At 51.7% G+C, this 15420-nt stretch overlaps 7 protein-coding genes across 7 annotated transcripts; 3 read left to right on the forward strand and 4 right to left on the reverse strand.

The window, feature by feature from the left end:
- Positions 1 to 3418: 3418 nt before the first annotated feature.
- N0V96_003293 (uncharacterized protein) lies at positions 3419 to 5009 on the forward strand (the record flags this gene model as incomplete). The annotated part of the gene is made up of 4 exons (XM_065756792.1): positions 3419 to 3498; positions 3640 to 4120; positions 4230 to 4555; positions 4694 to 5009. The coding sequence occupies 4 exons, from the start codon at positions 3419 to 3421 to the stop codon at positions 5007 to 5009; spliced, it is 1203 nt and encodes a 400-aa protein (XP_065614559.1).
- Positions 5010 to 5090: 81 nt separating this feature from the next.
- Positions 5091 to 5641, forward strand: N0V96_003294 (uncharacterized protein; the record flags this gene model as incomplete). Its single annotated transcript, XM_065756793.1, is given in 2 exon segments — positions 5091 to 5095; positions 5113 to 5641. 2 exon segments carry the CDS (start codon positions 5091 to 5093, stop codon positions 5639 to 5641), a joined length of 534 nt encoding a protein of 177 aa, XP_065614560.1.
- A 1158-nt stretch (positions 5642 to 6799) lies between these two features.
- On the forward strand, positions 6800 to 8326 carry N0V96_003295 (uncharacterized protein; the record flags this gene model as incomplete). The annotated part of the gene is made up of 1 exon (XM_053191076.2): positions 6800 to 8326. One exon carries the CDS (start codon positions 6800 to 6802, stop codon positions 8324 to 8326), a length of 1527 nt encoding a protein of 508 aa, XP_053051501.2.
- A 207-nt stretch (positions 8327 to 8533) lies between these two features.
- Positions 8534 to 8977, reverse strand: N0V96_003296 (uncharacterized protein; the record flags this gene model as incomplete). Its single annotated transcript, XM_053191077.1, has 1 exon — positions 8534 to 8977. The coding sequence occupies one exon, from the start codon at positions 8975 to 8977 to the stop codon at positions 8534 to 8536; it is 444 nt and encodes a 147-aa protein (XP_053051502.1).
- A 639-nt stretch (positions 8978 to 9616) lies between these two features.
- N0V96_003297 (uncharacterized protein) lies at positions 9617 to 10953 on the reverse strand (the record flags this gene model as incomplete). Its single annotated transcript, XM_065756794.1, has 2 exons — positions 9617 to 10555; positions 10948 to 10953. The coding sequence occupies 2 exons, from the start codon at positions 10951 to 10953 to the stop codon at positions 9617 to 9619; spliced, it is 945 nt and encodes a 314-aa protein (XP_065614561.1).
- A 420-nt stretch (positions 10954 to 11373) lies between these two features.
- On the reverse strand, positions 11374 to 12800 carry N0V96_003298 (uncharacterized protein; the record flags this gene model as incomplete). The annotated part of the gene is made up of 3 exons (XM_053191079.1): positions 11374 to 11617; positions 11697 to 11937; positions 11999 to 12800. The coding sequence occupies 3 exons, from the start codon at positions 12798 to 12800 to the stop codon at positions 11374 to 11376; spliced, it is 1287 nt and encodes a 428-aa protein (XP_053051504.1).
- Positions 12801 to 13217: 417 nt separating this feature from the next.
- N0V96_003299 (uncharacterized protein) lies at positions 13218 to 13748 on the reverse strand (the record flags this gene model as incomplete). Its single annotated transcript, XM_065756795.1, has 1 exon — positions 13218 to 13748. One exon carries the CDS (start codon positions 13746 to 13748, stop codon positions 13218 to 13220), a length of 531 nt encoding a protein of 176 aa, XP_065614562.1.
- Positions 13749 to 15420: the final 1672 nt, after the last annotated feature.

Raw genomic sequence — 15420 nt, forward strand, 5'->3', positions numbered from 1 at the left:
CTTCATCTCGATTGTTCCAAATGGGCCACTGCTGGTCTGCTTACCGAAGAAGAGGCCGAGGCGCGAAAAGTGACGTGGTGGGGATGTTATGTTGTTGATAAGTGAGTAGTCTCCCTTTTTCGTAGTCCCTTATCCTCACGCATGATGTGCATCATATTTCATATTAGACTGTGCGAGAGAAGCTGGCTGACATGTCCCAAGGCTCTTTTCAACTGGACTGGGCCGGCCAAGCAGTACGCCGAAATCCACCATCTCTTGCCCCAAACCCAGCATAGACAGCAACGAAGAGTACACACCATGGCTGCCAACGTCAGACACTCTGGGTTCTGAAAAGTCTCTTGGGGTCCATTCACACATCTCATCAACAGCTTGCCATGTGTCAGAGACGTTTACCATTGCTTGCGAGTCAATGGATATAATGTGCGTTAACTCCAGTCTCACCCCGTTCTGATCTGCGAACTCTTCTCATACAACGTTTTTCTTTTTTTTAGATACGCCGCCAACAGCAAACTCTCGACACGAGAAATTGAGGATGTCGTTAGCAAAACTGATGTACAATTGCGGACGCACTACAGAGAGTTGCCGAGCTACCTTCGCTTGCCGGCCTCGCCCAAGGTCCCGATGCTTCCTCACGTTTGTCTTTTCCAGTATGTTCTTTTTTGATAGCATTTCGATATCCCCCCCACTTTCTGAAGAAGTAAGTGTGCAGGGCAATGGGGTTATGGCTAATCAATGATTCTACTGCAGCATTCAATATCATGCACACCTAATCCTCTTACATAGACCGCTCGTTCATAAGCGAAAGAGACGGTCCGTCAGCGTCAATACGCCAACCGATGACGGTAGCATCGATGGAGATGGATACGATAATCAGCACATGGCAACATGCCGTCACTCAGCGGCTGAGATTTCGAGGTTGCTGCGCATCTATAAGCAGCAATACACGCTGGTAAGTGCTTTTCCCTCCTCGTATTCGGTTTTGCCCCCCACCAAGGAATGGCTCCCATCTCATACTTTGAACAGCGGCGTATCCCCATTGCTGCAGTTCACCTGTGCTTCTCGGCTGTGGTAATTCACCTAATTGATGCCCGACCATCAAACCCCAACCGGCAGCAGGCGATCCGGCACCTACAGACATGTGTCGATGCTCTGCGAGACTTGAGGACGGCGTGGTGCGCGTGGAGCGACAGGGCCTTGCGAGCAGCGCGGCTCTTGGCGAGAGAGTGGTACCAATGTGAAGATGTCTCACTGTTGCAGCATTGGGGTGGACTCAGCGGGGTCGAGGGCAGCATTTCTGGACCAACAGCAAGCGCAGCAGCAGCAGGAGCCGCCACCGCTGCAGGAGTTACCGTCGGTATCCCGAACGCAAATGAACAACAGCAACAAAACCAGCACCAGCCGTATCAACAAAGTGGGATAGCGGACGCGGACAGATTGATGGGTCAAGGGCAGACAACGGATGGCGATGTTCAGGGCGATCCTCTGGCTTTTCTTTTCGACGTGGCAACACCTGACCAGTACACGGATAGTCTGGTGAAGGAATGGCTGGCGGAGAGTGGCTACGATGTGTTGAATACTGTGGTCGAGTGAAGTCGATGAGTAATTTTGGCCGGCGTTTTTGGTGTGTCTGAACGTCTTGGTATATCTCGCCGTTTATGCGGAGAGTTTCGAGGAGGATGGATGCTTTCTCTAGCTTGTCAGTGTGTACCAGCGTGTTGCCTATCGGTAATCAGACGGATACTTAGCAGAGACTAGGTGCTCGGTCAAGAATGTCACGTCAAGGGGTCAAGACGGCAGATCCAAGTCGCAGCAACGCCGACTTCAGCGGAATGACTCGTGTTAGATGGACTAGTCCAAGCCATCTGACGCAAGAGAGGGGTCTCAGGTCCAGCGTCGGCGGCAGATGCCGGTGTATAAAAGACGAATCGAGGTGTAATGCAAAACGGCCTTTGAATTGTGCAACATTATGCTTGAGATCGCTGACTGGTGATTCCCTTTTGAGCTTAGCAGCGTAGCTTAGCTCGGAGGGTACGGAGCGTCGTCCGCAACTCTGGGGCCCTTGGTGTTCCTTGGAGGGTGGTCAATGGCATGGTTCAACACGCACGGTACAGCCGCTGACGGGTTTGATGCCCGATTTGATGCAGAGTGACGGTGAATTCTGTCGGGGTGCGCTGGCCCTTTTCGCTGGTCTGATTGCTCCGTCTCATTTCTCCCCCCTCCTTTTGTGGTTTTCTTTTTGGTCTCTGGTCTCCGTATCCGTTGACTGTGCTGTTGTTTGTTGTTTCGTTTTTGTTTTTTTCGTCTTGATCCTTTTTTTGGTGATGATGTTTTTCGGGACTTTCCATCGTATTTCCCCCCTCCAACTGCCATCGCTCCTACCTGCTCTGTAGGTATCAGGTCCTACCAAATCGGTTTCGCTTTCCCCCATCTCAGATCGTCCTTTCCCTCTCCCTTTTTCACTTTCCCATGCTGCCATCGGTGGAGGGGTGCACCCAGAACCCACTCAATATCAGGAGCGTGCTCCGAACCTCTCCCATTGGCTGGCAACACCCGTATAGCCAATAGGAGCACCTCCTCCTATGGACCCACGTGATGGGTATCTGACCTGGGCCCACCGATCGAGATTCGAGACCTTTCAGCGTCCAGTCACCAGTGTGAAGTGTTCCTTCCTCTTCCCGAAATCCCAACTGAGTAAGCAGCCGCCGGGTGGGATAATTGAGAGAGAAAGAGCGGAAGCCGCACTCGCACTGCACCTGCACACAGTTTGCGATTTACCCTCGGTCGTTCCTGCTTACTCTCTTTCTTTTCTTCCATTTCGGAAATTTTTCTTCTGTCGTATTCTATTTTACCCGGCAAGGAAAAGGCGAATCTGATAAAACTGGCAACCTGTGCAGCCAGCACCTCAGTCGCTTTCTCCTTGAAAAAGGAGAGCGAAAGTGTGAAGGGAAAACGCAACAAGTGGAAAGAGCTGGTCCATGCGTTTTGGGGGTTGAGGTGAAATTCCTCAGCAAACTGCCGTTGGAACACCAAAAAAGAGCCACGGCCAACCGTCTCATCCGGAACAGACCAATAAGTCGCCCAGGAAAAGAAACGAAGAAAACAAGAAGCGGAAAAGAAAAGAAAAAAGAACAGGAGAAAAAAAAAACAGGGAGGGAGGACAAGGCAAAGCGGTCAAGCTTCAATCTCATGTCGGTCCCGGCAAAGCGTCGTCGCGTCATTCTTCCCGCACCGGGCGCCCAACCCTCCGGATCGTTCCCATCAACCTCTTCATCACTGGTAGCAACGCCATCTCTCCAGCCCTCCGCCTCGGGACGCGGATCGACCGGAGGAAGTGGGAGCAGCGAAGAATCGTTGTTGGGGAACGACACGAGTCGCGATCTTCAATCCAGAAGTCAGAGCATCGACTCATCCTCAGCCGATGCCAAGAAGCCCAGGGCCGCTTCCAAACGACAGGTTATTGCAGTTGCTTGCGATAACTGCCGCCGGAGAAAGGCAAAGGTGAGTGAAACAATCACCGATACAAACCTTTTCTCTCTTTCTTTACAAGAGAGAAGGAGGGGGTTTGGTCACCATGATCCGAGACTGAGAGATTTCACAGTGCGACGGCCATCGGCCAAAATGCCAACACTGCTCCAAAAGGGGCGTCGAGTGCCATTATGAGGCCAACCAGGGCGAGACCGTGAGTCTCGCGCTCAAACGCAAGGCAAACGACCTCGAAAGCGAAAATGTCCAGTACAAGGAGCTTTTCCGCATGGTCTGCACCAAATCCGAGGACGAGGCAAAGGAGATTTTTCGTCGCATACGCCTGTCCGGTGACCCCCTCAGAGTCCTCGAATCCATCCGCCAGGCAGAGATTCTGCTCCCCTCTCTCCCCGTCAATGACCGCGTGAGCGATTCGCGACTAGCAAAGCTCAACGAAAAGGCAATGGAAAACAGCCTCCTCCGCGTGCCGGCAAAACCCTGGACCGCCGTTGCAGACGATGGCATTGTCTCCGAGTTGATTACCGACTTTTTCAGCTGGGACAATGCCAGTTGTTTTCCCGCCGTTGAGCAGAACTTGTTTCTCGAGGACATGAGGTCCGGGAATATCAAGCGCGCAAAGTGGTGTTCCCCTATCTTGGTGAACGCAATGTGTGCAGTCCGTGCTGTCAGTTCCCCTTCTTCTGCATCTTCCTCGGCATATTCTACAATCGCAATAGAGCATACTGTGACTGACACTTTTCTGTAAGCCATTCGTTGCAACCATCAAAGAATTTCACAGCTACACCGGTCAGGATCTGGCCAGACAATTCCGAGAAGAGGTCATGCAGCTAGTGGAGAAAAGCCACGGCCGGGCGTCAATCCCTACGATCCTAGCTCTCGTCCTAGTGGACTGGTCAGCAAGTATTGCAGGCGACGAGGCCAGCGCCAAAATGTATCGCTTCATGGCTTGGGAAAGATATAAACGCTTCAAACCGGAGCGACGCTTCGCCCAGCTCAACAAGGACGACTCCAATGATGCAATTGAAATGCTCGTCATTTCGAAAGCTGTGTGGGCAATATTCTTGATGGAGAGGTGCGTACCTACTCCCCTTTTGATAACGAACCAACCCAACTGTCAGAATCACCAACCCCAAACTAATACTTGAACCAATAGCCGCGTATCATATTTCTACAACTCAACCGCAGATATTCCGCCTCCGTCAATACCCAGATTATTCGACAACTATGGACGCGACGCCCACGAGCCTCTGGGCAACGTCGACGTCCTCGGTCGACCATATCTAGAATCTACAAACCTGATACCAGTCGTTCCTGGCATTGCAACGGTCGTATCCGATCTCGCCATGCTACAGTATGATGTCATGTCGTACCTCACGTCTGGCAGCACCATCAAGGGAAGCATCGAAGATGTGAGGCGGAAGAAGCACTGGTACTGCAGATTGCGGGAGTTCAGGGAGGCATTGCCCAGACGCTTCCAACTGGAATACAACTTCACTCCTGCAACCTGCTTCTTGAGGCAAGTTTAGGAATTCCACTCATCATCGGCGACATTACGAAACGAAGAGTCATGCTAACATTATTTAGGATGCATGAGAACGAACTAGCCTATGCCGTCCTACAGTCACTCAGCCCATCAACCATCTTCGACACTCCCTTTACCCCACACTCAACAACCGTGAAGTCCCTCTGTCTCCAGCACTGCATCTCCGACACAACCATCGCAGAGTCATACCTACAACGCTACTGTACTCACTCGTACATCACCCGCGTCATGTTCGTAGCGATGCAAAACCTCATGCCCTACCTCAATGAAGGCCACGCTGCCACAAACGACCTCTTCACCCGCCTTTGCATGATGGGCGGTATCTCGGCGCGCGTCGTCCGAATGTCAATGTACCTCCTTCAAGCGGTGCAGGCCATGGCCTGGGCAATGAAGCAGGACATCCCGGCCACTGCGAGGCCGTATCTCGATCCTTGGGTGAAGCTAGCAATCCAGGAGAGCGAGACAAAGGCACCGAGTTACGCAGTTCCGGACCGCGATGAAATCAAGGCCCTTCTGGCCGACGATGATCAGAGCGATGGAGGATCTGTCGAAAGCGGCGCTGAACTGTGGGCATTGGTGGAGAAGTGGGCTCTCAGCACCGGGAAGGGTCTCTGATGATATGTCCATGTAGTCAATGGGGAGCCTGGCGTTTTGTATTGGTTTGCATGGCATGTGGTGCAAGCGTGTTTGATCATGACGGGGAGTGAAGGATCTTTTTTAGCATTTACTGTGCCTGTGGTGGCCATTAGCGGAACAGAGATTTGAGCTGCGCGACCTGCTATTGTCGCTGCTAGATCATGACCGAAGGCTGATGCAACATCGTGACAGTGAACTATCAAAGCCATCGAGGCTCACTCCCCGCCCCGATATCGATCAAGTGCCAGCAGCCATCAAGGAATGGAGGAGAATTACCATACTTTCATGGGATCATAATCGACAGTCTTGACTGGCCCGGTTGTTTTAAATCCTTGGCTATCGAGAGTGCATCGAATTGCGCACCAATCACGGCCAGCGATTCACCCGGCGAATTGTCAACGTTGTCTTGAGCGTATGACTGGGGGGTGAAAGATTAATGTCACCTTCCCACTTGGTAGCGGCAACCCCCTCCAGCTTCTCCAGATGAAGCAGATGTGGAATTAAGCTTGGTAGCTTCCACCGGAGTCCCATCCGTACTTGCAGTGCCGTTCAATGGCTGTTCCCGGTACCTTGCGTTCGTCTGCCCGTATCGAGAATGGGAAGATGTCATGAAGAGCCTATTCCGCAAAGTCGCATCACCTCGTATTCTTCAACTTCCACGAAAGTTCTAGCTTAGCTGCCGTTGCCTCTTCTAGGCTTGTCTCCTTTACTCTAAGTTGCTAGTCACATCCTGTTCCATCCTTCCATCCCCACCCTCTCCTTCTTGCGGGTTTTCTCGAAGCCACCAAACGCCTGCGAGTCCGGAGACATGGCTTCCGTCGGTATTCGATGCGCACCTTGCTTCAACGGCGCTTTCGGTATATACATGTTTTGATACGAGGAACGAACAGGGGATGCGCCATCAGTGTCACATCCCGTCAAGTCCCCGCACATATGCAACAACGATACTTCTTTCTATCCCTGCAACTGATCAGTCTTGTTCAAGAAGGCAAAGTTACGAAGCAGGTCATCGAACGTTGAACTTCCTCAGCCATATATGCTGGTGTCTGGCGCACGTCTGACTCTCTCCGAAATAATGTGTCAGTTCCTACTGCAGTCGTAGCTGCTCCACAGACTCCGCCTTAGGTCATCATCAAGATGCCTACCCTAGCCTCCATCGTCGTCACTCTTCTGCAAGGCCTATGCATTGCAGTCCGGGCCCAAACAACAATCACATCCATCGGAAACCCCATCATCGCCGATGGAACCTACTACACAGCAGACCCAGCTCCCTTGGTCGTGAACAACACAGTCTATATCCTCACCGGCCGAGACACCGCCCCCGCAAGCCAAAATGCCTTCATCATGAACGAGTGGGAGATGCTCAGCAGCACCGATCCGCGTCCCTCTGGAGCCCAATGGCAGCTGCGCACCAACATTGCCCGCCCGGAATCGGTCTTCAAGTGGGCTGCGTCCGGGACCGCCTACGCCTCTCAAATCGTGCAGGGCCCGGACAAGAGATTCTACCTCTACGCGCCCGTCACTCAGGCCTCAACTTCGAATTCTGATCGATTCGCTATCGGGGTTGCCGTCTCGGCCAACCCCTGGGGTCCATTCACAGATGCTCATCCCAGTGGGCCTATTGTCTCACAGTCCGTCCCATCGCCGGGTAACACCATTCAGAATATCGATCCAACGGTTCTCCTCGACGATACTGGAAGAGTCTATCTCTACTGGGGCACATTTGGTCAGCTTCGCGGCATTGAACTCTCGACAGATATGGTCACGACCATCGGACAAGCCACGGCATTCAACAGCCTAACGGGGTTCTTCGAGGCACCGTGGCTCCTTAAAAGGAAGGGAACGTACTACATGCTCTACGCCGCCAACAACGCCGGCCCAGATTCACCGTGCACACCGACATCATACCACGCCTGCATCGCCTACGGAACCGCCTCCTCGCCGCTAGGTCCGTGGACATTCAGGGGCGTGATGCTGGACATCGTCTCATCAACCACATCGCACCCGGGTGCCTTTGAGTTGAACGGCCAGTGGTACCTAGTCTACCACACCCGAGACGCCACAGGAGGCGGCCACTTCCGCCGCAGCGTGGCCCTAGACTCCATGACCTGGGATGACAACCAGTCGCCCCCACGTATCAACAAAGTCATCCAGACACGCCGCGCTCAGCCCGCGGCGCCAGCAACCCGCAACATCGCGACGAAAGCCACAGCAAGCTCAGTCAACCGCACCCCGATCCAGTACTGGATCAAATCCATCAACGACGCGTGGATCCCAGGGAACCCCCTCCCACCAGACTACTGGTGCTCCTACGACGGCGCCGCCTCCCCGCAAACGAATACGCTCGTTTTGACGTGGCCTTCGGCGGTGACGCTGAATGGGGCGAGAATGGTGTTGTTCGCCGACCAGCCTGCTGAGTCGAATATCGGGGTGCCGCCTCCTGCGAGCTGGCGGATCGAGTACTTGAATGGGAGCGGTGCGTGGGTTGCAGTTACGGCGACGTCTTCGTATCCTACTGCTGTTACGGATAACCCTGCGATTGTCAACTTTAACCAGGTTTCGACGAAGAGTATTCGTGCGGTTTTACTGGCTTCTGGTGGGAATGGGCAGTATGGTGGTGTTGGTGTCAAAGAGTTTGAGGCTCTTGCTCCTACTGCGCAGTAAACACTCAGAGAACAAGCACATGGGGGGTTGATGCATACAGAACATTGATTTTCTCACTCTTCATTCAACATTACGTATCTCTCCATCAAGAGTCCATGTCCTTTGAAGTCCTCCCAAGTGACCTCGCCTAGGTAGAAAGTATCCCGTTCCAATTTTCCGACGTGTCTCCTTACACATAACCACAGATCTCAATCCAACTATCGCTCATCAAAGCTTCGCCCTAATCTCAGGCTCCCCCAGAACTTCATGCTTGAACCGATACACGATATCACTAAACCTGCCCTCCGGGAAAACATAAAGCCACGTCATGGTCTCCCCGCCGTCGCAAAACACACCGTGCTCCGCGTCTCCGGGGATCCACACCAGCTGGTCCTTGGATACCGCGTGCCGGACGCCGTTGATCTCGACTTGCCCACTGCCGGAGAGCACGTAGTAGATCTCGGCCTGCTTGTGGCGGTGCAGCGCCAGGCTGCCGTTGGGCGGGCACGTCGCCACGCCGGAGCTGAGGGAGTCGGTTACGGTGCCGGGGGCGGAGACGAGGGTGTGCCATGTTGCGTTGCCGCGGGATTGTTCGGGGAAGGATTCTGGGGGGTTTGTTGTGGAAGATTTGAGATCTACTATGAGGGGTAATTCTGGAGTTTTTGACGCCATATTTCCTTGTGTTTCGTTTCTCGTTACGGCATGTACAGAAACTTGGAAAGGCTGTCCTCTAGAAGGCACACAATTTCTACAGTGTTTTTGGTGACGAAGAATTGTGTTTGTGGGGGTTTATATCATTCGTCATCTACCCCTCCTATTCCGACTCCGGTGAACTAAGAACAAGACGCCGTCTTATCCAATTTTTTACGTGACGATGGTGTCCGTTGTTCGTACTATATTGGTCGGTGATGTGGAGACCCACACCACCAGTCCGGCAAGAAATGCCTTGTTTGGCATGTCGAGCCTCGGGGTCTCAACTCTTTGTCCGGATAAGATATCTACAATCAACTACTTCCGTTGCACCGAATTCTTCATCCATCCGCGCTCATATAATGCTTTTTTTTATTCATGTTGCTTGCACACGATGCGAAGTACTATAGACGAAGGGCTGCTGTTGGCACGCTCACCAGGAACTCCTATCAGGAGATTTTCTGTAGAAAGATATGCTGATGTTGGCGTGTAGGCATAGCTAGAAGCCTTCGATTTTGATTTTGTCATTGATAGCGACCTAATATCGCTGCATTACCAGTGAGCCTTCTACTAGAATTGTTTTTACTCAGGTTCATGGATAACACCAAGGCGGCTGGGGCATCATCCGAAGAGTTTCGCAGCATTACCCCTTCTCACAGCTTCGACCTTGCTCGTGTCGTTGAAAGCCTCTTCCACATCTTGATCGAACTTGATTCTCCCAGCCTCAGCCATGGCCCAAGGGGTGAAAGGCGTATCTGTTCCCCACAAAAGCTTTTCATAGCTCACCCACCGGAGCAGAGAAGGAATCGCCCAAGTGACCGGCCAAGGTCCAGCAAGGTCAAAGTAGAAGTTCTCCGCTAGGGTGGATTTCATGAATGACTCTGTGAGATTGATATCGGGCGTGCTATAACTGACGATCCGATCCAGAGTGGGAACGAGGCCGCCGCCGGCATGAGGCATGATCCACTGGATGTGAGGGAATCGCGTCGGAATCTTGGAGTAGAATAAGTCTGCAAATGTACGAGCTGTTTCAAAGGGGAAGTCGATGGTCGGCGCTCGTCCTTGCCGTCCTGCTACCGGCCTGTTCAGGGTAAGCCATTCCGGCGGTGTGATACCGGGGTCTTCTCCGTCGATTGAGAATCTCAAATGGTTATGCTCCGTGCAGGGAGCGGTAGGATGCTCAAATATCGTGGCGTTCACCTCATTCAATGCCTTGTAAACTGTATCGAGGTCCGGGTCGCCCAGGTACATCCCGTAGAAGTTGGACATGAACACGATGCCGTCAGGTTTCGGGTCGAGTTTGGTGAAGCAGTGTTTGATCTCTTCCACGGACGCGCCCACATCTGGGAGGGGAAGGGATGCAAAGAAGCCAAACTTTTCGGGATACTTGGCTTTTACTTCTGCAGCATATTCGTTGACTTGTCGTGCGAGTTTGATGGCTTTCTCTGTCGCGGGCTTTGATGGTACGGAGAGGTATACCCCCGGGCTGGAGATGGACAAGTACGATTTCTCAATGTCTTGCGCTTCCATGAAGTTGATGTGTGCCTCGGGCGTCCATTCCTATCACCCAGTTTAAGCATATCGCAGAGCTGCTTCTTTTGCATGTAGAGATTGATACTGACAGGAATCCCGGGCATGCCATCGGGCCCAGGTAAATGCCCAGCGTCTCTGAGCGCTTGCGCATAAAAGTCCGGGACGTAGTGGGCGTGCACATCTATCTTTGTTTTTGCGGAATCCATTCGCGTGCCTACGAGTGCGAAACTCAACAATTGGCCGATGATGATAATGGGGAGAAGTGACATGCTAGCTATGAGTTCGATCTAAACATTTCCGCCTCAGGCGAAGTTAGTGCACATGCGAGATCAAAGCAGTAAAGTTAATTGACATCTTCGGCCTAGGCACTTAGGCGAGCTGCAGTGATTATTAAATACATGTGAAGGGCGCCACGGCACCAGCATATGTCTCCTGATCCGAAGCCTTTCCACGCCATTTGCTGCGCTGCATCATAATGGCCAGGTTAGGGTCCTTTTGTCTCGCAGCAGCGCGCATAATGGCAGATACGAGACGCCACGTTTACGACTGTCTAGCAATCATTCGCGCAAGTTTATTACTTACACGCAGCCATATCGATCATTACTCACAATGGCGTGGACCTGGCCCAGGTCCTTTGGACTTGCTAATTGGTTCTTTCTAAGATCGACGTCTAATTGCTCATCTGGGGCCGCAGCTTCATGGGTGGCATGATCGCGCACCAAAGTAACAAATTGCGCTTGTCTTTGAAGCACTAATAATGGACGAGTTCATCGATCAGATCTTCCTCTCTATCTCATTATTATATGCTAACCGTCAATGCCTACATTCTTTTACGTCGGAAGCAATTACTTCAGATCGTTCAATTCTCTTCTAGGCCAGGCCCTATGAGTGGGCGTTGGGAATGATCGGTCCCATGACCATTTCTTTACCAAAGTCTCCTCAAGGGATCCGTCGAGCATCTGCACAACATACTTACCCAGGATGGGCAGGAATTTCCAGCCGTGGAATGATCCACAGGTTGCGACGTAGAGGTTCTTACTCGCAGAGTGTGGAGAGATGATAAAGTCTTCGTCGGGCGTGACAGCCTCCCTATTACATCAGATGTATTAGCAAGATATCTCATATTGTATTTTGGCTCCAGTCTCGGGAGCCGATATAGGGTACATACCAGCAGATACGATAGTTCTCATTCTTGAAATTGTCGCTTCCTTTGCCAAACAGGCTCTTTCCAGCATAGTCAACGTCTTCTTTCAGGGCCTCTGGAACCTCGAGCTGCGCATAGTCAACTGCCGGAGGAGGTGCAGATATCTGACTTCCATTTGCATGAGTCTGAGTGTTTCTGAAAATTATCTGGCCCCAGAACTTCAAGGTCTTGTCTTTGGAATGGGGAACACTTCCGTTGCTTGCGCCTACGATAACCGTTAGTAGTTGAAATATGACAGAACAGATTTGCCACCAGCTCTTCCATACCTCTTGATGGCGGAACCATGGATATGCCGACTGGCCCATTGTAAAGGCCCGTTGCATTCTCCCCAGAGACAGGCGTGAAACCCTCAGTAACAGCTGCTGCCACGAACCTGTCACCAGCTTGAAGATCCTTTCTCTCGGGTGCGCTATTAGCAAGCAACTTGGCCGTGTAAGCGCCAGTTGACAGGATGACTCGTGAGGCGGTAATACTCTCGCCCTTCGACGTTTTGACACCGGTCGCAGCGCCATCCTGATCGAACTCAATTTTTTCAACTTCTGCCTCAATATATTTCACCCCGAGTTTCACGGCTTCTTCAATCGTCCTCTGCAATGCCTCCTTCGCCTCACCCCATCCACTGTTCTTATTGACAAAGACCTCTTTCACATTGGTGAAATCAGCATCCTTGAAAATGCCGCCATACTGCTTCTTGGCCTCGTCGACAGAGAATGAGAATAACCCAGAGTCTACTCCGAGCTTCTTGTAATTCTCTTGCATTTGTTCTGCAAAGTTGTTTGGCGAGACCCAGTAGACGCCGCTTTCATGGTAGTATGGTTTCCAGATTGGGTCCTCGGACCAGTATTTTTTGGCTTCGAGGCAGAGGCGCATGTACTCGATATCGACATAGTCGGCGCGCACGACCTTGTTCCAGTCCCACGAGGCGGCGACGCGGATGGGGGCGTCGTAGGCGTTGCGGTCGACGAGGGTGATGCTGGCGTCGGGATACGCGCGGATTAAGTGCAGGGCTGTGGAGGCGCCGAAGACGCCAGCGCCTATGATGAGGTATGAACCTGTTGAGGTGGCCATTTTAAGTGTACGAAAGTTCACTAGTTTGTTGATTTTGGGTCTGCGAGATGAAGACTAAAGACTATGAATTCAATAACTCCAAGTAAGTCGCATCATGGTCCCCGTTGTCGGACACTGCCCGCACTTCATCCCCATCTTATCTCCTGACGTCATGTGATCAAGTCGGCACGCAATCGGCTTTGGGCCGAACAATCTCCACTGCAACATGGAGCAGGTCACATTTATCAGTGTTGTCTCGAAGATATTGGTGGAGGTGTAAGTCCATTGCAATCCTGCCCGTGGGCACATCTCAGAGTTGGGCTGATACCCTGAACACCACGCTGAGGAAGACAAGTGAAAGACGGGTCTATTCAGCTTTGGCCCTTTCCCCGACTATAATAACCGATAAATACTTGGAATCCACGAAGTAAGTTGAGACTATCCCTCCATGGCGCCCGCAATATCGTCGGCGTCGTCGGCATTACCATTTAAACTCCAGTAAACAACGGTCTCCATGATCTCAACAAGATTTTCAGGATGAGATTTCCATTGTCCGCGAATGAGGTCCTTCGCTCCGGCTCCCATCTTATTCCACCGCTGCTCATCCCACATGACATAGCCCCATCGCCTCAGTTCATCTGGTACAAATCCTCCAAAGACGTTGGAGTATCGCCCATTCCATAGCAGGACCCACGCCAGCGGTGGTGAAAGAGGCGGCACGTTGTCGCCTGTGAACTTCATCGGAGTCTTGGCTCTTTCGAGTTTGTCCCTGGCGGTTGGAAATCGCGGCGACGAAACCCGTCTCTCGTGTTGCGCTGACCAATCTAGCACATGCTCGAGACACTCATCAATATCCCGATCCATAGCAAGAGTAGATAACATCTTGTTCACCAGAGTCTCGTGGTTATCAATTCGCAGCAGATGCAACGATGCATGTGGTCTGAGGCCTCGCGCAGTCGTGCCGTTCATGATCTCTGCGGCACTCCATGTCAGCCACCTGTGACCATAGAGTCTGTCAAAAGCAATTTGTACAATTTTGTGACAGAAAGAAAGAAAAGAACTGCCTTCAAACTCACCATCGCGTAGTGCTGGCGTCCCGAGATCCCAGGAATCGAACGGTGTTAGCCCCGAACTTCGATCATTGAATCTCGAATGGGTATCCGCGACGTCATCCTTCACCTCCTCAAAAAGTCTGTCGTACTTGGATTATAGGAATAGGTAGACGGATCCAAACGCCTCTACGTCCCATGGGTCAAAGATTCCGAAGAAAGTATCACAAATCTTATCACTGCGAAAGCCGTAGGACCGCACACCCTTATTTCGACCGAATAAGTGGCAATAAGTCTCAAAGCGGTAGATGGCTCTGTAAATGCGTATCTCTTCACTTCGGCTGAGGTTCGTGACCTGGTCGGCTCGCGCTATTGTCGAAATGCATGTCTCCCTCGACATGAGTGACGATACAGCTGACATGGAGTGTGCAACCGCCTGTCGGAGGTTTCCAAGTGCCCATTCCGTGTACAAACGAGCAATGGGCCTAGCTACAGAGTAATGAAAAGCCGCCATTCAGCGAATTTGCCCGCCACTGGGTCTGTCGAAATCTTCGACATTATATTTCCCTGAGAGTATGGTGTCATAGTCATCGGACAGGAACTGTTCGCACATGTCGTCTGTTCGCTTTGGTCCGAGTATCGTTACCTGAGACCTAAGGGTGGCGAAGGCATCCGCATAATACCCATCAAGCTCCTTGCTCAAACAGGTGAAAAGTAGGGTATCGCGTGTCTTTCTGTATTGGGCATGCAGCACGGGAGATGCATTTATAAGACTATGAAGCGTCGGCAGATCGGGCATCCAGGATAGAAGAAGAACTCGAAGCTCGGCTGGTAAAGATTCGAGACGAGAAGCAGATTTCGAGTAAGCGCAAGCAGCCTTATTTTCGAAATGAGAAAAGAGCTTCAGAGAATCCGAAGTGGTTTCATATTCTAGGCCATCTGAAGTAGATTCATCTCCCAGGCAAGGAGTGGTCTCCATGGGATTGGAAATAGCCTCCGGTCCTATGTTACAAGAGGACTTCGGAGAAGTGGAAATGACTTCAGTTTCCAAATAGGAAGAGTTTGGGTGATCTGAGGCAAACAATCTGTCGAGACAAAGAGATTCCTTCAGTGGGTCAGGAGTAATCTCTTCTCTGAGGTAAGAAGAGGACTTCCTAGGGATCGGGAATAGTCTCGTCTCTAACGTTGTGGAGAGAAGAGCCAGGAGGATTGGAAATGGTCTGATCTTTGCGGTGACAAGGGGGCTTAGGAAAATTGACGATAGTCTCGGCTTTGATTACAGGCATTTCCCCCCGTGCCCTCGGTCATTATCGTTATTGTCTCTCCTTCGTCGCTGCCACTTCGAATGTGGCAGGTTTCGCTGTCGTTGTCATCTTCTGTTGACATGTTTTTGCTTCTTGATAATGAAAAATAGTCGTTGATCTGAGCATGTGTATGAAGGAAAGAATGATCATATGGGATACATTGGCACAGGAGAAGAGAGAGAGAGGGGGGTCAAATATCGGGGAATGGCGAGGTTGTATTTGTGAAGAGGAGGAGATCGCACCGCTGCGCCAGTCGTTGAACTGAGAGTGGGTTGGTCTTGTTACATA

The sequence above is a fragment of the Colletotrichum fioriniae genome (assembly GCF_027942845.1).
Source record: "Colletotrichum fioriniae strain IMI 355084 chromosome Unknown scaffold_3, whole genome shotgun sequence".
Taxonomy (NCBI): domain Eukaryota; kingdom Fungi; phylum Ascomycota; class Sordariomycetes; order Glomerellales; family Glomerellaceae; genus Colletotrichum; species Colletotrichum fioriniae.